We start from the raw sequence: 22,501 nt of genomic DNA on the forward strand, positions 1-22,501 counted from the left end.
CTGGCCGCTCCTCCCGCCCCGAGAGGAGCTGTCCTTCCTCTCCGTGCGGGCCGGGCGGTGGCGTGGCAGAGAGCAGCCCCGAGGGGAAGGGCTCAGGGGTGCTGGCGGATGAAAAGCTGGAGACGAACCGGCCGTGCGCACTCACAGCCCAGAAGGCCTGTCGCGTTCTGGGCTGTATCAAAGAAGCGTGGCCAGCAGATAGAGAGGGGGGATTCTGCCTCTCTACTCTTCCCTGGTGAGACCTCACCTCGAGTACTGTGTCCACCTCTGGAGTTCTCAGAACACGAAAGAGATGGACCTGTTAGAAAGGGTCCAGAGGAGGGACTCAAAAATTATCAGAGGGTTGGAGCACCTCTGCTACGAGGCCTGGCTGAGAGAGCTGGCATTGTTCAACCTAGGGGACGGGGATGGGGTTGTTCAGCCTGGAGAAGAGAAGGCTCCAGGGAGACCTTATGGCAGCCTTCTAGTACCTGAATGGGGCCCAGCAGAAAGCTGGGGAAGGACTGTTTACAAGGGCATGTAGCAACAGGACAAGGAGCAATGGTTTTAAACTTAAGCAGGATAGATTTAGATTAGACATCATCGAGAAGTTCTTTACTATGAAAATGGTGAAACACTGGAACAGGCCACCCAGAAAGGTGGTGGAGGCCCCATCCCTGGAGACATTCAGGCTTGATGGGGCTCTGAGCAGCCTGATCTGGTTGGGGATGTCCCTGCTTACTGCAGGGGCATTGGACTAGATGACCCTTCGAGGTCCATTACAACTCAAAGCATTCTATGATTCTAAGGGGAGCCCAAGGGACTGAAAGGGTGCATGGGTAGGAACCTCCCAGGTGGCTGGGCTGGCACAACCAGGCTGTGACTGAGAACTTTCCCTTCTTTCTGTACTAAAAGCACCACTTGCTGACCTTGGGTTTAAATAGTGCTGTGCTTCCTGAAGCTTTTTTTAAAAATGTCTTTCCTTTCCTAGACATAAGCAAAGGCTTTTTCCTCTCAAGGATGTTTGAGCAGTAGAACAGGCAACCCAGTGAGGCTGGGTGGGCTCCATCCATGGAGGTTTTCTAGATATGACTGGACAAAGCAGCCTGGTCCTGCCTGATAGCAGACTCTGCTTTGAGCTCGTGAAGTCCCATCCAACCTGGGTTATATTAGCATCCTCTAGAGTTTTTTATTCTAAACAGCTTTATGTTGGTCTAGTGTATTTTTGTAATCCTTCTTTACCTCATTTTGGCTACTGATGCAAAGCAGCGATTCATTTTTTGTCTGCAAGTGCAGAAGTGAGAATGGTTACTCTGCTGTGCATTCATCTACAAAACTTCTACCTGCTACCTACCACTCCAGATTTCTTCACAAGCTATTTACATCCTATCTACATTGCTCTCTTTTAGGTAGATACCTGCTCTTCCTGCTTAATTCAGAGTTCAATCCAGGTAACAGTTTCAGTTCATTCTCTACAGCCTGCTAAGACCTGACTATGGTTTGCTCTAACTGAGAATGGTAGTGACCAGTGTACAGTAGTAGACACACTGTTGCTCTCTTTAGTGAAAAATTTTCTGGGAAAAAAAAAAAATGAGCAAGAGGTTTGGTTTAGCTAATTTTCAAAAAGTGAGATTTGAGTCTCAAAATACACGCTCAGAAATACAATATTTCTGCATGAAATGAGGGATGAATCAGCCAGTTGATCTTAGTATCCATTTCCCACAGAAGATACACATAGGAGTCACATGAAAGGATACTTGCAACACGCCTGCACTCTGTAGATGTAGGTCACTGTGAGTGTGCTAGTGAGCAGGATCACAGAGAACTTCCAGGCAGGATATTAGTTCACTTCCTCATTGCTGCCATGACACCTGGTGATAAGAGAGTGCTGCTGTCTGCAGTGAGAGCAAACGTCTCATCTGAGATGGCCTGTTTGTTTCTTAATCTCTCAATTAATTTACAAACCCCAGAGCAATATAAGTATGTAAAAAGTTACAGTGGGGTCCTGCGTAGTAGAACTGTAGTCCAGCATGAGCTTTAAGAGAACTCTGGACTCTTGGAATAGGGTTACATACCCTGGAAATGTGATAATGTCATCTGTAGACTCTGAAACACACCAAATCATAACTCTTGATCATCTTCTCAGTTTCTATAGAACACGATGTCATGAAAATCCATTAATATGATTTTGCATGTCATTTTGCTTAGTGCTTTACAAAGGCTCCTGAGTACCTCAGTCGAATGCAGTTTAGCGAATAAATTTTTCCTTCTTTTTATAATATTCTGTGTTTCTGCATAGATGATCCTCACAAACAGCAGGGAAAAAATTGACTATGATGTCAGAAGAGCAGAGTATCAGAATGTCTTAAAAGCTCTATAATAGATAAAATGACTGATTTTTAACTCTCGGCATTACTCACAAGGCAGTTTTGTTTAACAGCAGGATTATGAATTGAAGTAAAAGTCACAGTTAGTTATTTTTCCACTTCGCACTTGGGAAGTATCATCTGACATCCCAAACAATTTTAACAATACTTTATTTTGGTGGCAGTTTCCAGCTGAGCTGAGACAGTAGTGAAGAAAGTCCTGATCCTTCAGAGATTTACTTACTCTGACTGGACAAAATAAATGCAGTGGAACTACTCAGACACAGGCAGTTGTGTCACTCCCTGTGGAGGGCAGCTTCAGTTTGCAGTCCCTGTGAAACAGTCAGTTTTTCAGGACATGGAAAGGTCAGCACACGAAAAGTCTGTGACTTACCTACACTTACAGTCCTTTCAGGGCTATTGGGAAAAATCACTTTTTCTCTGGTGGAGCTTGCTGGAGAGCACTTCTCAAGGCACAGCTTTTCTGAAGATAAAAATCATTAGCCTTGGGGCTGTGATACAAGCAGCTTCATTAGGTATCAGATTATGCCTCAGACATTTGAAATGATCCTAAACCACAAGTTAGCAACAAACAGCTTGTTAATAACATAAGCTTGTATGTAGGAAATTATTTTCATGTCTTCGTCTCTTAATTTATGCCTTAATAACAAAACAAATCCAACTTTCAGAAGCTGAAAAACATCAGTGTAAAAGCAAACGTACACTTTCTTCAGATAAAGAATTTCACCCCAGAAAGTAATTCACCTTGCCTGGTGACTAGATAGAGGCTCTATCACTTAAGTTGTCTAAACAAACCATGTGTTTTCTGAAAAGACAGGCTATAAAGAATCTTAGAATGCTTTGGATTGAAAGGGATCTCAAAAGGTCATCTAGTCCAACACCCCTGCAGTAAGCAGGGACATCCCCAACCCGATCAGGCTGCTCAGAGCCCCATCAAACCTCACCTTGAATGTCTCTAAGGATGGGGCCTTCACCACCTTTCTGGGTGGCCTGTTCCAGTGTTTCAGCATTCTCACAGTAAAGAAGGTTGTACATGCCTCGTATGGCTATTCCTGCAATAAGCTTCCTGGTCTGTTACATGAGAGATGAGACTGCATGATAAGTCTCGTCTCTCCTAAAAAAATTTTAACCCAACAAGGGTAAAAATTTAACTTTGTGCTCATGTAGGTACTTTTTGAAACATGCTGTACTTTGGGAGAGATGAAAGCAACTTATGTATAAATAGAATTATCAAATGCACATTTTTTTTTTCATTTCCAATTGGAGCGGTTTTAAACGTTACCAGCAGCAGCAAGTTGTGTGATTATTTAACAGCCCAGTGGTTCTCCCTTTCACTTGGTGCTTCCAAAGGGTCGTTACAAAAACACCACCAAGGAAGTTAAGGATACACTTGATGGTACCTTCCTTTGACTGCTGTCGGTGGTGCCTGGCAGGCAGTTTGGGCAAAGGTGGGCCGTGGGGTTGCCCACAGCTACCAGCTGGCTGCTGTGTGGACCCCAGCACAGCCACACAGTTATTCCATAAGGACTCTGCCTACTGGGGGTGGTGGGCAACGACAGAAGTAACCTGGAGGCAGAAATGAGGCTTCAGTGCAAAGGGCAGCTGTAGCAAATACTAGAAGAGGCAAGCGAAGGCCTCAGGATGTTACAGTGTACTTGCTTCCTCCCTGAAAATGCCAGTGTGCTTATTTGGAACCCAGTTAACAGACTCAGCTAGTGAAAAATACATACAGAAAGGTTTCAGTTATTTTTTTCCTTTAATTATAACAAGAATGATTCCCAAACGGAGGTAGGCTACAAATTGCTGCTGAAGGAGCCCTGGGGAGGTGTCTGTCACATGAAGGAACAAGTCACACTCCAAACAATGCTTGTCACGTTAAGCAAAAAACATTCAGTAGAGTTAAAAAAAAAAAAGGCTTGAGTATCTTTCTTAGTTTAGTAGAATTACTGTCCAATTAAATTGCATGAAACATTTTTCTAGTATAGTGTGAGTGGGCTTTTATGTAGTAACAAAGTTAGCTGCAGGAAATGGTTGATGGTTTGGTTCTTGTATGACTGCAAGCATTTCTATGGACTGAGTGCTGCTTTCACATCAGCTCTGTTGCATCTGCCCATTATTGTGCCAGCAAGGCATCCATCAGAGCATTAACTTCTCATAAGTTGAGTTTTTTTTTCCCCCCACTTTTGAGTGAAAGGTGAATTTTGTGCCAGTAACAAAAAACATGGTAATTTATTTTTTTTGCCAGCTCAGTCTAAATGTCAATGTCTCTGAGCCTCAACTTGCACCTTAAATGATTTTTATTACAGTTGTCTTCACTCTGTAGGGCTGAATTCCACGATGTTGAGAAGAGTCACTCATGGTGCAAAAGATACATTTACTCTTCTGCTGGCAAGAACTCAGTACTGTAACCCAGGAGTGAATTTTTCATCTGCATGGACTTTAGTAGCAAACAGAAGCTGTCTCTTACATTCCACTTTCACAACTGATACAAAATCCAGGGATGAAAACAAAAAAACCGTTGAGAGTCTCTACAGATTGTCAGTTGACGTTAAGAAAATACGCAGACTAAAGGAATGGGTCCTTCTCCAAGATGTGGCCTACGTTAAAGAAATTGCCAGTATCTTACAGGAGATGGGAGCAGATGAGACCACTGTAGCCAACATCTTAGAACGCTGCCCAGAGGCAATTCTCCACGCTCCTACAGAGATAAACTATCAAAGAGCTCTATGGCAATTAGTGTGCCAGAATGAAAAACAGTTGATTAAGTTAGTAGAGCAATTTCCAGAGTCATTTTTTACTACCAAATATCAAGAGAACCAGAAGGCAAATATACTGTTTTTTCAGGAGCTGGGACTTAAAAACAATATAATCACCAGGTTCTTGACGAGCGCATCCAGTATTTTCCATAATCCTGTTGAGAAAAACAAAAATGTGATAGAGACATTACAAAGAAATTACTTAAGTTTAGGAGGCTCTGATGCGAATATGAAGATCTGGATACTGAAGCTATTGAGCCAAAATCCATTTATTTTATTAAATAGCCCCACTGTGATCCAGGAGAACTTGGAATTTCTCCAGAAGAATGATTTCACTGACCATGAAGTTCTACAGCTGCTGTCTAAACTGAAAGGTTTTATTTTTCAGCTTACTGTGACTACTATGCAGAAGAGTCTGCTTTTTTCAAAAAATGTCTTTAAGTGCAGTGATCAAGAATTAAAGCAGCTAGTGCTGAAATGCCCAGCCCTTCTCTACTATTCTGTTCCAGTTTTGGAAGAAAGACTTGAAGGACTACTGAAGGAAGGAATTTCTGTAGCACAGATTAGAGAGACACCAATGGTGCTGGAGTTGACAACACAAATTGTTCAGTACCGAATTAAAAAACTCTCTGCTTTGGGATATGACATAAAGAGTGGAACTCTCAAAAGTCTGAACGGCACTAAGAAAGATTTTGAAGTCAATTATGGTAAAATACAGTCAAAGAAGGAGAGACCAATTTTTAATCCTGTTGCTCCTATACACATTGAAGATTAATTTGAATGCTGTACTTTATGCAAAAGAAAACCAAAGGGAAAAGATGTTGGTTCTTTGAGAAGAGCTCAAACAAAAGAAACCAGATTGTAGTCTCACACTGTACTTTGTCCTGGAGTGGGTCTTGGGCACATTATACAGTTGTAGCAAGGCCCGAGTAGGTTTGTGTGCAAACCATAATCAGGAGAAACTACAAGACAACCTCCTTTGTATTTCTGAGACTTTAAAATATGCTCCTTTTGCAAAAGGTTCCCAGGAGGAGGAAATACGCTTATTGCTATTGTCTAGTTCTTAATTTCTCATTTCCTAGTAAGGCTTGGGGAGAGAAAAGGACACAGAGAGACTCGAGTCTCAGAGGATTGTAGGAGAAAGGAAAAAGACATAATTTTATATTTGGTGTAACAAAACCCCAGTCTGTAAACCACTGGTGATTAAAAATGACTATTAGATTTGCAAACAGCTGCCACAGTTTCTAAATATATGGGTGACACTTCTCGGATAACACCGTGTGGTAATTGTTGACAAGTGCTGGCTTTCAAAATAGTAACTATGGCGATGTTTTAAGTTCTCAGAAGATTTTATTTTCTTTATGGGCTGTGAATGATAATATAAGATAGCAGCATCATTGACAATCATCTCAATAGAATTACAAACATCAGTGATTTTATGTCTCAGAAAGACTTTCTTAAGCAAGTATTCCATACACATTCCCTCTTGAAAGCAGGAGGGAAAAAAAAAAAAAAAAAGTCACCCTCCCCCCCTCATTCCAGACCATTCTTCAAGGTCATTTTTAACAGACATTTTGGCAGCAAGTCCAGGGTTCTTTTCTCAAAGAGGTTTCAGGTTGCTGAGGAAAGCTGGTATTGAATTACTAGTTCAGACGGTGGGCCGCAAGATGATAATTTTATATAGCCTGCCACGTTGCCCGCTGCGAGCTTGGAAAGGCCTAGAAACATCTGGTTAGAGCAGTGCCAAGATCTCAACAGCTGAAAGTCTTAAACTTACCCCGGTGGGGACAAGCAGCTCTCGGGGGAGCACGTGCGACAGTGGCCAGCACGCCAGAAGGGCACGTCTCAGCAGCGCCATGGGAGTCAGGCCGCGTTACTAAGCCGTGGCCTCGCTGACTCTTCAAAACACACTGTCAGAGTTTTTTAGGGGGAAACTGGGAAGATAGCCATATTAAAAATTCACAGGAACTTACCTTTGTCATTTCAGACTGTCCTGCAGTGCTCAGCCAGTAAGCAGACCACAGTATTACCCGACTTCAGAAGTAGCTTTCCCCTCAGACACAAGGGGGCATTTCAGCTCGCTGAAGCTATTTGTAGTATAATCTGTAATGCTGAACCACAGAACTGATCCGTGTTTTAGGATGAAAAGGAAACAGAGACATGGAACAGTGCTTCTCCTGAAAACTTAGTTTCAGCATTTCAACAGGTTCTTAAGTTCCTGAAACAGTGTATTCCCATTACTTATGGTATTTCCAGTGGCAATGGACAAAACAGGAAAGTGACGTGTTTCCTTAACTGAGTCACAGCCTGAGTTATCAGAGACTCATTTTCCATTCTGAATGTTTCAGCTTCTCCTCCCCTTTCAAAACGAAAGCATAACCAGAAAGACTCCTTTTCTCTACCAGAAACCAAAAACTGTTCAATCCTTCAATCCTTCATTCATAACTCTATGCCTGGGACCTGTTTCTCTCTTCTTCACAGGATTAATTTATAATTAAAAACTTGAGGGAAGCTCCCTTTTTGAACTCCCTTTTTATGAGGGGTCACGTGGAAAAGACGAGGGGCAATGGGTACAAGTTACTTCTGAGCAAATTTTGATTAGACATGAGGGAAGTTTTTCACAAGAACAACCAGCCACTGGAATAATCCCCCTGCAGAGCAGGGATGGAGTCTCCAACACCGGACACTTTTAAGATTCAGCTGGACAGAGTGCTGGGCCATCTTGTCTAGACCACACTTTTCCTAAGAAAGGTTGGACCGGGTGATCCTTGAGGTCCCTTCCAACCTGGTATTCTACGATTCTCCCAGTTACCCAAATGTTTTATTGCTGAAATAGGCTTCCTTATCTCTTGCTGGTACAGTGAACAAGAACCAGTTTATGCCGTGTAAGTTGGGTGCACAAAAAAGCCTGTAAAGCAGACTTTGCACAGTGAGCAGTCATGCATACAAGTAGCCTTCATCAACGTTTCCCCATTTGAAATGGGGGCTGGGAAAAGGAGAGTAAAAATTAAACCACCACAAAACAAACCCCAAGACACAAGCACAGTCCCACTCTCCCTGAAAATTCCAGTTCTGTATTCCATTCAGCTCACTATGATCCAAAAAATCAGGTATCCCTCCAAGCCTCACTCCCCAGGAAAAAAAGTTGGTACAAGAGATTTTGTGTTGCATTGAGGCACAGCCTAACCAGTGAAGTCAGTTTTTCTGAAGAGCTGGCTGGTGCTATTTAGATGCAGATAAAACACACTCAGGCACAATATGGTGGGAAAATCTATACATGAGTGTCCCTTTCTCCACAAATTAACTAAGAAATCTTTCAACTGCCTGAAATGCCAACAATTTAATGTTTCATAAGCATCAGGACAGAATCAGAACAAGTTTTTAAGATGAAGCAAGTTTCATAAGTGAATGGAAAATATGCAGGATACAGGACAAAGCTCTTTTCAAAAACTAAAACCATATGGCATGTTAAAATGTTTCAGTTACAAGATTCAGAAGTAATAACTACAGTAAGAACAAAACATAATGAAGCGTTGGCAGCTTTTTATAGATCCAGCATTGCTTACCCCAGATAAGACTTGTTTTGCAACAAGTTTCAAAAGTATAAAAATTGGAGAATATAATAAAAAAAAAGGGACATGACCAGTTCAACACTCTTGTTTTCAGAAAATAATTAGGAAGGGTTTGGTCAAGTGTCACAAATACCACTATGCCCCAAACGGGTGACTCCTAAGGAGCTCTGTGGGGAGAGCTCTGTGCTGGGAAGAGCAGGGGAGCAGACCACACCACAGCGTGGGCTGCAGCTCCTGCCTAGAGCCGACTGGTATCCTCGGCTACTATACTCTAGGCGATTAGCTTTTGACTATAAAAAACACAGCTGAAGACTTCCGTTTGTTGCTTAAACTTACCTCATCACATCCTTGCCGCAGATTTGCGCTAAGCACCTGGTGCATCTAAGAAAAGGAGCGAGTAATGCCATTTGTTGGGTTTTTGCTCTCCCCGCCGCCCCAAATCCCTGTAGTTAACAAATTCTGTACTACTGATGTATACAATTACTGCTATCAAATAGTTGTTCCACAGTGCAGTTGAAGTACCAATGGCTCAGACTAGGTATCTCCTATACCATAATTTACACAGTGTACATTCAATACCCATGAATACATGACTAAATTTTAGACAAGTGATACATTCCGATTTTTTTTTTATTTTCAAAAAATCTCCCTCTATATATAGGTATCTATCTTTCTTGTACAACCATAGTCACTGAGAAAGTAAGCTTACGTGCTTAGAAGTTCTCTGTAGGAACACAAGTTTTTAGAAAATACTGCATACATAACATTCACAGCCTTCCATGGGCTTCCAAAGAGGTGACTTATTTGCCAAGTCAGTACACAAAAAAAACCACCAAAAAGATCACCAACAGCTTCTATTTTAAGGCAACTTCAAGCTGTATCATTACAAGTGCATTTTGCCTCACATGCTGCAGAGGACCCACAGATGTTCCCATTTGAGGTGCGGCAACGTTTGGAATCTGTCAGTATACAATTCACTGATTTTTTTTTTTTTTTTTTTTTTTAAGGCCTCATCTACCTGTTTTGGTTTTAAATAAAAGTATTGCATTTTACTCAAAAAATCAAAATGCAAAGTATGAGAGAAAGACGTAGTGACAAATTCCTTGCATTTGCTTTAACAGAGCAGGGCACTAACCTGGTACATCGCAGAGCTGAGACAACAGCTTTGCTAGTTCTTCAGTGGTTTCCAACTACACAAAGAGATTTCTTTCAAGTCAGGGAGTTGTACTAGATGACCACAAACATCAACCCAGTTTCTGTTAAGCCATCATTTTTTCTAGTGTCTACAAGAAGTTCATTAGAGGCAACTTTTCACTTGCAGGAGATAGATGCTTATCATTAAATACACCTGAGATGGAACAATCTTGTTTACAGTAAAAACTGACACGGTTTCAGATACTGGAATTTGTGAAGAGAGTCTAAAGCTTGTTCTGTGAGCTGCACTGAAATAACAGGACAATTCTTTACAAAGCTTCCCCTAGAAAAATACTTCCTCTAATAAGGCGTTAAGTTAGTTTACTCTTTAAGATCCCTTCCACCGTGTTGTCAAACTTTGTGGCTTATCTCCCACTCTCATCTCCCATCTCTGCACACCTCCAGTCCCATTTGCTGCAGCCAGTGCCAGCAGCACGTGGTCACAGGTGGCTCACAGGCTGCCTGCAAATACAGTTTTGTAACTGGGACTGTTTGGGTGCGTCCAACAACACTGTTACACAGCTGAAGGATCCTTAGCAGGAGGGGTGGAAACCACTGAGAACAGTAAATGGCATCTTGTCAGACTGACAGTACGGCAGAGGCTACCAAGTTTCTGTGTTCACATTTTAGCCCGAAACTGCAAAAAAACTTACAGTAAATGAATATTCAAATACATATTATCCCTTCAGATACACTTACACACTTCCGTAGTTAAAAGTGTAACATTTCACCAGATACAAAGCTTCAGTCTAGGCTCTAATAAATCTTCACAGGCTATTGCTAGCCAAGCTCCTTCTGGCTTTTTCAGATGAAACTGAGTTACTCGTGCAACTCTTTAGAACATGAAGTGTTTAAGACATGGCTTCTCACAGTCCAAATCTTAGCAGATTTTAATGCCACTGGTGTAATATTCTGGAGAATCAAGTACATCTCAGTTTCGGTTCTAGTCAGACTTATCCTTTTTCTTTCCTGTTAAAGGCACTTTACTTGCAACAGCAGATCCTACAGCTGTAACACCTCCAGCTACAGCAGAAACACTTCCTTTGACCAGCCCCACTCCCACTGAAGGCACAGATGTGACCGCTGTTTTGGTGATTTCCAAGCTCTTCCCTCCAATCCAAGCAACACCCCCAATCGTGGCACCAACAGCACCCTTTGTGACACTGAAGAGGCCACCAGTCACACGAGAAAGCATGCCAGGTTGCTGCTGTGGGTGGTCTTTCAACGAACCTGAGGGAGGAGACAAGCAAGTCAATCAGTGCTACGACTGAAGCATTTTCAAAAGAAAAGCTGTTCATAAGTATTTCCTGTTCTAGCCTAACAGCCATTGCACACAACATACACTTACCTTGCAGGCTACTTTGTCTCATCTATGGTGGTCTATGAGCATCCAAGAACTTTGTCTCAGCAAGACACACCTCAGTGCTGTGTTCTAAAACCCAAGTCAGTACTAAGCCTACAAATGTCAAGCATCTGGCTCCCTGATGGTCTTGGGTGATAAACTTCTGTCCTCTGCATGCACCACTACCTTTCCAGACTATGGAAAGTTCCACAGCCAAATCAGCCTCATTTCTGGACTTTATTAACAACACACCCTCCCATTGCCCCATCCTAACATCAAAAGTTCAGCCACTGGGAGGGTGGACCACCCAAAAGCAGCATCACCACCTTGCTGTTCAAATCTCTAAGAGAGGACTGGAAAAAGTTTCCTGGAGAAGGAGAGCCAACGGTTCATAAAAAGAGAGCTGTTCCCTTCAGCTTCCCTTCAGCTGAGTTCTTTTCAAAGGTTGCTTCTTTCCTTAGTAATTACTGTTTCAAAGATGTGTTTACACAGATCGTACACAGGAGTCAGGAAAGCAGGACAGGAGGTTACAAACTACGGCCCTCAGAGGAGTCAGAAGTGTGAGGAGGAAGAAAAAAAAAAAAAAAACCTGATGCAAACTCTTTGCTCTGTCACTTCCTTATTTCATCACATACACAGATTTAATTTTCTTCCAAAAAGCCCTTTCTGTGATTTGCATAGAAAAGAGGGAGGGGGCAAGTCAAATGGCCAAATAAACTCATTAAATACCAAAAGTGATCCCCAAAGGCATTAACAATAGCAAGAGTTACAGGCTCCCAACAGAAGTCTCAATACGATGCTCAAAACCAAATCTCAAAACATAGGACTCCTGCATATTATTGGCCACATAAATATGTTTTTTCATTTTAATGTTACATTGAACCTGCATTTTGTGCAGTTTATTGCTGGACAAGTAAATTCCTATTCCCTATTTATAGTGTAATTACATGACCTCAAAATAATAGAAAGTATTAGAGTAATAGAAAGTCACAGAATCAGCCACTCTTAGCCTTCCAACAATTGAGCAATTACTTCATATTTCTACACTTAGGCTTCAGAACCTTCAAGAGATACATACACCTTGATTTTAAAGGGAATTAAGACTGCAACTCCACACCTCACTGCTGCATAAGCATCATTTAATCTTCAAAGAAGAAATGGAAGGTGAAACTCTGCTAGTGTTGCATTTAAGCACTCAAGAAAATATCACCTACCAAACCTATAAACCAGTAGCCTGGCATGTTTCTCTGCAACGTATTTTCAGTGTGAACCTTGAGAAATCTCTGTCTTCACAACAACATTGCACAGGTAAGCATTTTTCAGCTCCTTTCTTATCAATTCATCAAACCAACCCCAAACACTTCTTAAAAAAAAAATCAGAGAGAAAAATGGCAAGAGACAGACAGTTAACAAAATGAGGGTCAGAGCTCCACAGTTTTCTTGTGCATTCCAGCTAGCTATAGACCATATATGGGATTTAACAACTACATTTCCCTTTCTTAGGGAAAAACAACAGGGCAAACCAAGAAAAGAGCAAGTGGAACCATGGTGGGCAGAGCTAGGGAAGAAAGAAACAGACTAAAGAGGTGAGAGAGCAGCAGAAAGAACATGATGGGAAGAGCACAATGAATCTGGAGAGGCAGGGGAAAAGAAAAACATCAGATCTAGATCCACCAGAGAGCTGCCCCTGTCAACACCTTCACTCTGCACTGCAACGTGCCTTAGGAGAACCAGCAGAACAGCTCTGTCTCCAGTGCCCTGACTGCTCACAACTCGCCTTCAGAGGACAGTTCCTTCCAGCACTCATCTACTACAAGATAAGAACTAGGGTGACCAACTCCCCACACACCTCCAAGGATAACACCAGGACTGACCCAGGACTCAGAATTTATTTTAAAAGTGTGACTTCTGGAGTTCCTATATGTGTGCCTGGAATAATTCAAACAAAAGATCCCATCTAAATGTGAGGTTTTCCTAGAACAAAGAAAAGAAAAAAAAAAAAACAAAAACACCCACAAAACCAAACCAAAATCCCAACATACAGAGGAGGAGTGCAGCTCAGGGGAGCAAAAAATACTAAAAATGCTTCCAGCTTACACTAGTCTCTCTTATTCAAGAAATGGATATAGATAACAGAAAGCATCATGGAAAATAGAAACATAAATGCCAGCCTTTTACTTAAAGCCAAGTAATACCCTTGCTGGTTCATTCTAGGACAGCAGCTCTCTACCTGGACACCTACAGTAAAACACATTGCCAGGAGAGATCCAGAGATGCGTTGCAAGCACAGAGAGATCAGAATTTCTATTTACACACAGAAAGCCTTTATAGAACCACATTCAGAGAGGAGTACATAGAACATGGTATAAAATCCACTGTCTAGTTATTATTCATTAGAGGATTTTTGTGACCAGACTGACAGACCTTGTAAAAATTTTGGTCAGAAAGTGCTTCACTTCCACTTAACCTGATCACTATCATCAGGGTGAATCAGAGTAAAGTTTTATCACAGTGAATTTAAGACCAGATTTCAATGAATCAGATCTGGCATTAGCGAGAAAGGACCCATGATAGCTAACTTGAAAGATAACAAGAGAAAAAACCAAAATTGATCTTGACATGCGTTTCCTCACATTACTTCAGGTAGCCAATCCTTTGACAACGTCTACTCTGTTTCACGAGAGTAAATACTGACTTGATGCATTAATAAATTCTGATGATGGCTGACGTAGGATGCATGTTCCTGATCTTGTTTCTAACCAGTATGAGAAAAGGTAAACCAGATCATTCCTAAATCTGGGGAGGAAATGACAGGTCCCTGTTCAGGGGTTGGCTCCACTATTCTACCCTGCAGCCAGCTTCCTGCTAAGTTTGAATGAGCACAGGTGGCAAGGGCTGGCGTCATGTGCACAGCTGAGAATAAAGCATTACAACAGCACTGCTCAGACAGCATGAGTACAGAAGCTTCTTCTACACACATTTCTTCAAAGCCTTTGGGCACCAAGCTTGTTCAGTGTGGTTTGGACAAAGTGGAACTATTTATATCTTTAGGAAAAACTGCAAATTGGTTTTGGAATTGAGTCTTTCCTCTAAGGATATTTTTTTTTTTGGCAGTCTGTTCAGAGTGAATCTTCTTGCCCACATGGAACTGGTAGCCTTCCACCCACGGTTGGCCATCTCTCTACAATGGTGTAAGTGCATCACATATGAAGGCCTTGTATGAGATGTGAAACAGACATTCTTCAAGGGTATTCCAAAATTTTAATTGAACTCAAAACTTGATTAGTGCACATGGACAGAATCAAAAAGAAAAAGCCTCTTCAGGGATGGAGTTTCCATTAAGATGATCTGTGTTTCATTCTACTCCCTCTAACTACACCAACTAGATGGAGACATCTATTTCAGACTTCATATTAAAACCATGCAGTCATACTGAAAAAAATGATACTGTGCAGAAAAAAATTAGTATTAATTGCTCAAAAATGTAAAATAAAACCTTAAAATATCTAGTGATGATCAGAAATCTGCTGTTATGCTCTGAATATGGACAACCTAATGAATATTCTAGGAAGATAATAAATAACCACTTGTTTCACTGTTTTCCTCAAGAAGAGATTGGTTGTAGTTTACCAGTAAGACCACTGTTTACTTCCTATGGTAGGTCTAACATGTATAAAACACAATTCAATCTTTAAGGAAAAAAAAAAAAAAAAGGCACCTTAAAAATTAGACCTGAAGGTAACACACATTAGAGCATAGTTTCCAACCTGGTATTTGCTTTCAGAAATGCTTCTGGGATCTTGACAACTCCATAAGAGATTGAAAAGAAATATTTTTGTCCTCACACTATGATACTCTAACAAGATCTAGTACAGCTTAAATCACTGCGCCACAAAAAAAAAAACCTATTTCTCCTCTTCCTCTTGTTGAACTTGTGTTTCCTGCCTAATAATTGTTGAGAACAGAGTGAGCTTTCTGCTACAGTTAGTGGATAACACTGTTGTTCAAGTAAATTGTTTCAGTTACACAACACGTAAAGGCTGCGGAGAAAACCCAAACCAGCAAACAGAGCTTTAAAGGGCCATTATAAATTGAAGGGCAATGAACTGAGAGGAATCAGGACTCACTGACCTCTGCATCTACAACATTTTGTCTTAAAGCAAGAGGAGGCAGAACACAGACTACCTCTGTGCCAAGAATGGCTTTTGATCTAGTATGCTTCCAGTCACATTATGCAGACAGGACTCTCCACACTCCTGATGTACCACAGCCCAGAAGGGAACTCTGCTCATTTGCAACTGCATTTCCTCTGCAGATCTAATAACAGATTTAAGATTCATTTGGTTCAGAAGACCAAGGTGCCACTGTGTGAATGAAGTTAAGTCTGCGTGTGTGTGCGCGTTTGTTTTTAGGAAACCATGAGATTGAGTCAACAATTAGAACCACAGTTGATTGTATGATGGAAAAGGGTTTCCAAAAGTAGTAATGAAGTTCCATATATTTTAAAACTCATCTTGTTTAGAAGTCATAAGCACTATGAACTCAGCAAGGTCTCCAAAATAACAACTGGTCTCTTCCCATCTCACATAATGAACAGCAGAAATTAATACCTACGGGACCAATTCACATCTCTGGAAACTAATCTGCAAGTTATGTCCTTCAGTATTTGCCTATCTCCTCTACAATTTATCAGTACAGTGGTTTACTGAATTATATTCGGTGGCCTTACTGTAACCAGGATAATGCATTAGTGAACAGTAATGCAGGCCCATCCCATCCAAGGGCTGAATTGCTTACTGTTTCTCAACGTTAAAGTGCTCGCCTTGCAGATCCCTTTATTTTTAAGAGAGATTTGAAGTTCTGATGAAATTCTGTGAATGTACCTGGTATTATGAAAACTAATACATACCTTCTGGTGGTTCATCATGAAGGTACGATGGGACCTCCTGTGGATTTTTGTCCGTTTGATTCATTATTATCTAAAAAAAGAAATTCACATATGCTGTACATCTTTTCCAGAAAAGCATAAATGTAATCCATGATTCAAAAATGCATGTTCTTTAAGTTCCACAGAAAAGCAATTTTTTTCATTACTGCATACACTAGCAGCTCCTGCCAAACTACTGTGATTTTTTTATCGGACTGTCCTTTTGTATTCTTCAACCCCACTTAATACCTGAAAAACGACCTCTCCACCAGGTCTACAGGCTTGGTGAGAGCTGCGATCCCACACCAAGTGCATCTCAAACCTGAAAACCAATCAGGAAGAAAAACTGTACGAAAACAAAGCAGCCACTGTCATACAATAGTTTCTGTTTAGGTACTAAAAAAGCAAAGCCCAGTGATCAGGGAGGAGGTGGGCACTAGAAAAACAACAAACAGCAGCGTGCCTGTAAGATCTGCTAGTGCCTGGCAAGCAGTACTTTACAGAAACAAGTCCTTGCAGCAGAATTTGAATGACTGCCATGAGAACAAGATGGAGGAAATGTAATGTAACCAACAAGGTGAGGTGGTGGTGTTGTTCTTTATGTGTGAGAGTTACTGAAATGTATTGAGTTCTGTCCAGGGGGAAGGCAGAACAGGTTGAAAGCTTGTGGCTAAGAATTAAGGTGCACGCAAAGGGGGGTGAAACTGTCGTGGGAGTCTACTATAGACCACCAAACCAAGAAGAAGATGTTGATGAGGCCTTCTACAGACAACTACAGAGGTAGCATCTAGACCACACTCCTTGGTACTCATGGGTGACTTCAATCACCCTGGTATTTGTTGGGAAGCCCACACAGCTTGGCATGCTCAGTCAAAAAGGCTCTTGATGCCTCGATGATAACTTCTTAATGCAGGTAGTGGAGGAACCAACGAGAAGAGGCACACTGCTGGACCTCATCTTAACAAATAAAGAAGGGCTGGTTGGGGACATTAAGGTTGGGAACAGCCTTGGGGACAGTGACCACAACACGGTGGAGTTCAGTATTTTATAAGGCAGAAGAAGGACAATAAGTAGGACTATAACCCTGAATTTCTGTAGGGCTAGCTTTGCACTCTTCAAAGACCTACTTGCAGGAATCTCATGGGCTAAGACTCTGGAGAGTAAAGGGGGCCAAGAAAATTGGTCAATTTTTAAATATCACTTCCTCCAAGCCCAAGATAGGTGCATTCCTTTGAGTGAAAAATCAGGTAGATGAGCTAAGAGACCTGCATGGATGAGCAGGGAGCTTCTGAAGGAAATCTCTTGGAAGAAAGAAGTGTATAGCTCATGTAAGAATGGACTTGTCAACTTGGGAGAAAGATAGGGAAACTGTCAGGACATGTAGGAAGGCAGTAAGAAAGGCCAAGCCCCTCTTAGAACTTAAACTAGCAAAGGAAGTAAAAGAGAACAAAAAGGGCTTCTTCAAATCTATCAGCAGTAAAAGGAACAACAGGGGAAGTGTGGGCCCACTGCTGGATGAGGCACAGCCCTGGTAACTGAGGATGCAGAGGAGGCAGAGCTGCTGAATGCTGCCTTTGCTTCGGTCTTTAACCCTCAGACCAGCCCTCGAGAACTCCAGACGCTGGCTACAGGAAAAAAAGCCTGGAAGGAAGAAGACTCTCTGCTAGTCAGTGGAGACTGGGTTAGTGATCAGTTAAAGGAAATTGAATAACATAAATCCATGGGCCCTAATGAGATGCACCCAAGAGTATTGAGAGAAATGGCTGATGCTGTCACTCTACCCTTCTCCATCATGGCAAAGGGGAGAGGTGCCTGAGGACTGGAGGAAAGCCAGTGTCACTCCAGTCTTCAAAAAGGGCAACAAGGAAGATCCAGGAAACTACAGACCAGTCAGCCTCACCCTGAAAAATGACAGAGCAGCTCATTCTGGAGGTCTTCTCTGAGCACATGGAAGAGAAGAAGGTTATCAGGACTAGTCAGCATGAATTTACCAAGGGGAAATCATGCTTGACTAATCTGATAGCATTCTACGATGTGATGACTGAATGGGTGGATGCAGGGAGACCACCTGATGTAGCCTGCCTTGACCTCAGCAAGGTATTTGACACAGTCCCCCTGTGACAAGCTCAGGAAATACGAGCTAGAGGAACAGGCAGTGAGGTTGAGAATTGGCTGCACAATAGAGCCCAAAGAGTGGTGATCAATGGTGCCAAGTCCAGCTGAAGACCTGTAACTAGTGGAGTCCCCCAGGGATCAGTGCTGGGTCCAGTCCTGTTCAACATCTTCATTAATGACCTCAATGATGCTATAGAGTGTCTGCTCAGCAAGTTTGCTGATGACATGAAACTGGGAGGTTTGGCTGGTACACCTGAAGGCTGTGAGGCCATTCAGAGATTTGGACAGACTGGAGAGCTGGGCCAAGAGGAACCTAACGAGGTTCAACAAGAATAAGTGCAGAGTCCTGTACCTGGACTCAATCTCCAGAGGTCCCTTCCCACCCCTAACATTCTGTAATGAAAACACTCCGTTTATCTTGTAGCAGTACTGCATAGATGGTGTGGTGTGGCAACAGCAGCAGAACTAGGCTGGTTTAACTCTACTCAAATTTGCCACTTAAAACATCTCTGAAATTAGATTTCTTTACACCAAAAGCTGCTTCCTAGAGCAGTAGCTCCTGACAGACAGAAGAAAGCTCAAATCAGCAGCTCTGATTACTGCACTTTTATTTCAGAGGAGAAGAAAGCATCAAGTCCAGGTCTCCCTCCTGCTTTCCTCCCCCACCAAACTAGGCCTTGGTGTTAATTCATGCCTCCCTCCCTGTGCCCTCCTGCCAATCCTGCTCTCTCCCCTCAGCAGGAACTGAGGTCAGGAAAAGGAGAAAGAAAACTAAGTTGCATTATACCACTCAGCACCCTCCTATCTTCCTGCGAGTGATCTCTTAGTACCCTTCTCCCTGCACATAGACACAAGCTTTTAAACCATGTAATTTCTTCCAGGAGTCACCAACCACTACAAAAATAATTCCAGCCTGACTTGTCACGCCCAGATCTCTCCATAACTCCTCCATGTGAGAGAGCAGTGGCAGGGATCTGAAGAAGGAATGAGGAGGCAGAAGCAGACCTAGAGGGTGGGAAGACTTGCCTGGAAAACAACAGCTAAAGCCCTCACAGTGTAATTATGAAATCAAAAATTCACAGTAAAAACCAGCACCCACACACTAAATGATATATCTTTGGATGTGAAGCAAGCCTAAACTGAATGTTAGAGTCCTCACGATAGGCACTCAGGGTATCAGTTCACAGCTGAGAAAACACAGGGACCTTTACACAAGAGAAAAACAGATCTACTATGAAGGTGGCTGATTTGATGGCAGTGCTGAGCAAGGACTCTCCAAAGCCAGAAACACAAATGTGGAAGCTAAGAAACAGGAAACAGAGTAGCAACACATGAAGATGGACAACTAAATACACAAGGGCTAAGAGAATTAGAAAAGGTATCAATTATAGAATCCTTTGTTATTTTATCTAATCCAGGAAAAAAAATATGAAGAAAAAAGAAACCAACTGAACACAGGAAGAAACCAAGGGCAACCAGGTTCTGAGAAAGGGCTGGATTCAGGTACTACTTGACTTCTTTGCACTCCTCTAATGCAAGAAATACAAGGATTTCACCCTTGCTAGGTGAAGTTCCATGTAGGTTGTTGCTTTTTTAGAAGTTGGAACAAAAATATCAAGCACACTAAGAAAGAGAAAGCTGATGCTGTAACAAACTGTCAGGTCTGACATTATTTGATCAAAACATCTGTACACAGACAAAATAACTATGTTTCTACTTGATATCTGGCCATTTTGTTCGTTAGGATGATTATCAGAAATCTGAAGGAGTTTATTCATTGCATTAGGAAAGTTCCTAAAAAAAGTAAAATAAAAATCACAACCCAGCAAGTCTTACTTCAAACAAAGGAACAAAAATGTGACCAAAATTGTTTTAAAGCCAACTCCAGGGAGACACAAATCACTTAGAAAAAAATATTTTATAAAAGTTAATTTATATCTGGATAAATTAATTTTTATACAGAACTGTCTCAGCCAATATATATTGTATCTAGCCAACATGCAACTCACAAAAGAAACCCAGATGAAATTGTTTGAGCTTCCAAAAAGTTTCTTTCAACAATTCTTCTTAAAAGGCTCAGAAAAGTTATTTAGTCTTACTAGACAAGGCAAGATACTGTCAGGGATTACCAACAAGTTTAGAGGGCAGCTGGAATAAGTTACCAGTTTTGGACATGGCAGAAGGCTAGAAAGTGTCACAAAGCTCCACACAAGTTTTAGTGTTTTCGGCTGTTAAGAAGGTTTTGGACACAGCAGCACAGAGCAGATAAATCCCCGATGAAGCACCAAGGATCTGTTGTGCTAGGCATCATACAACTAATTAAGATAAGACCTGTCCAATGGAACAGTCAGACTAAGGCTGGCACAGGTAAAAGACACTTTCGTAATTCTCCATAATCTAGTTTAGGCCACCACCAGTTTTGTTTGCAGTTCCTGCAAAGCTAAATGAGCAAAGAAATGTATTGACAGCAGAGTTTCACAGCAGTTTCTAGTTTAGTGATGAAGTATACTTATAAAATCACAGCACTACATTGAAAAAAAACTTACAAGATTAGGCATTCCCTGCCCTGTTACCTTCTCTAGAACCTCAAGATTACATAATTCTTGACCACAAGCTATTTTTAAAACAGGTAGATAGAAATATTACACAATATATCTACTCACGCACAATGGCTTCACAGAACTCCTCCTAAACCACAAAAATACTTCACTCACACAACTACAAAGACCTCGGTGGTCTATCTTTTACAACCCAGGCACCAGTAACCTACTGCTCTCAGACCCCCCAAAGTCACTGGTGTACTACACAAGCCTGAGAAGATCAGCTAAGGGAAGTAAGCCACTGTTGGTAGGACCGAATTTGTTCTACAGAGAAGGGAACCTTCAGGGGTGTGCAGATCAGAAGGCTGAAAATTGCTGTATGGTGTGTGGTTCTACAGGTAAGTGGAAGCACTCTAGGGATGCTGAAAGAGAGATGCCTACCCAGCTTGTGTTAGGTTTTAACTTGCTGTTCTCCTACTACATCAGTGCAACTGAAAACAGAATCCCATCACTGTCAGAAAAGGCTTGCAGCTTCACCCAAAGCAAATTTTGGCACACAGGAATTCACAAAGCTCAATTCAAGTCCTTTGTTTTTCTGTGCAAACTCCCCAGTGAAAGACAGAACCAAGACCGAGATCCAGCAGAGGACTTAAGCAGAAAAATTTTAAAGTATCTAGGTTACAGCCCAAGTCATGCATCCTTGTAGGCAATACATCAGATTTTAAATCCTCTGAAGAGTGATCCAAAATCCTGTGTGCTAAACAGGGTGTAGCACACCTGGTGACCAGGAAATACCACACACAGGAGCACGTCTTAAACCCGGCTCCCCATCAGAGATTTAAGGTGAGTACTTCTGTTGACTGGAGGTCAAAGGCCTAGAGTAACTGCTTGGTGGCAGATGACTTCACCCAGTCTTCAGATGAAGAGGGCAGGAGTATATTTTTTTTCCTCCAAGACTTGGAGTTAGAAAAGTAGAAACCATTCACTATCCTTTAGTTAATACTATCAAGGTGAAAGCACTCACCTGCAATTCAAAGCTTCCTTCGTCTCTTAAGATCCAAGCTTGTATGTCCCACTTTGCAGCAGAGGCCCCTGGTCACCGGGCTGCAGCGTGTCCTAAGGGAGGTTCCTCTTCACGCTCCCTGCTGAAGGCCTGTTCCCACAGAAAAGAGAGCAAAATCCATGAAACCAAGCAGCTATGACAACGCAGCTAACACCTAAGGCACCAATGGGGAGGTGCAAATATAAGATTTTTGTGCATTCAGGAACTTTGGAAACTTCAGTTGGAAGCTGCAGATTCAAAATCCCCTGTGCACTGAATCATCAGTCACAATTATTACCGGTATTGCAAGCGCATGCAAAAAGGCAAAGACTTCTCAGAAGTCTGAACTTTGGAACTTTCCTGATATGGTTTTCAGAATCTTCTTCTAAGCATGCTTAGACTGGGGGGGAGGGGGTGCACTTTAACACCTGCATTAAGTGATCGCACAGAATGAAGTAGGATCTCTAGGAATTGACTTTCATGAAGCAGATATGTAACATACCAGTGCCACTCTCCAGCTTCCTTCTTCACCTGTGCAGATGAATATGTAAGATTTGTGTTTTCTTATGTTAAGAAGCAGAAGCGAATCCTGATCTTAAAAGAATTTCAAACAGGGACTCACATAAACTACTTTGTTGTTTCCCCCC

The 22,501-nt window shown here is 41.9% G+C and overlaps 2 protein-coding genes across 2 annotated transcripts; one reads left to right on the forward strand and one right to left on the reverse strand.

Annotated features, from left to right (window-relative positions):
* The first annotated feature begins 4,703 nt into the window (after nucleotides 1-4,703).
* On the forward strand, nucleotides 4,704-5,897 carry MTERF2 (mitochondrial transcription termination factor 2). Its single transcript, XM_008938359.1, has one exon. The coding sequence runs from the start codon at nucleotides 4,704-4,706 to the stop codon at nucleotides 5,895-5,897; it is 1,194 nt and encodes a 397-aa protein (XP_008936607.1).
* Nucleotides 5,898-10,831: 4,934 nt separating this feature from the next.
* Nucleotides 10,832-16,203, reverse strand: TMEM263 (transmembrane protein 263). The gene is made up of 2 exons (XM_008938360.1): nucleotides 16,140-16,203; nucleotides 10,832-11,118 (listed from the first exon to the last, which is right to left on the reverse strand). The coding sequence occupies exons 1-2, from the start codon at nucleotides 16,201-16,203 to the stop codon at nucleotides 10,832-10,834; spliced, it is 351 nt and encodes a 116-aa protein (XP_008936608.1).
* Between the last annotated feature and the right edge of the window lie 6,298 nt (nucleotides 16,204-22,501).

Source organism: Merops nubicus, unplaced genomic scaffold (genome assembly GCF_000691845.1).
Source record: "Merops nubicus isolate BGI_N331 unplaced genomic scaffold, ASM69184v1 scaffold16744, whole genome shotgun sequence".
In the NCBI taxonomy this organism is placed as follows: Eukaryota; Metazoa; Chordata; class Aves; order Coraciiformes; family Meropidae; genus Merops; species Merops nubicus.

Bases quoted from the DNA above. Each gene is read 5' to 3' on its own strand.
- TMEM263 (XM_008938360.1), bottom strand. From the start codon at position 16,203: ATGAATCAAACGGACAAAAATCCACAGGAGGTCCCATCGTACCTTCAT. The intron at 11,119-16,139 runs GTATGTATTAGT...CTCCTCCCTCAG, and splicing joins TCATGATGAACCACCAGAAG to GTTCGTTGAAAGACCACCCA.
- MTERF2 (XM_008938359.1), top strand. From the start codon at position 4,704: ATGTTGAGAAGAGTCACTCATGGTGCAAAAGATACATTTACTCTTCTG.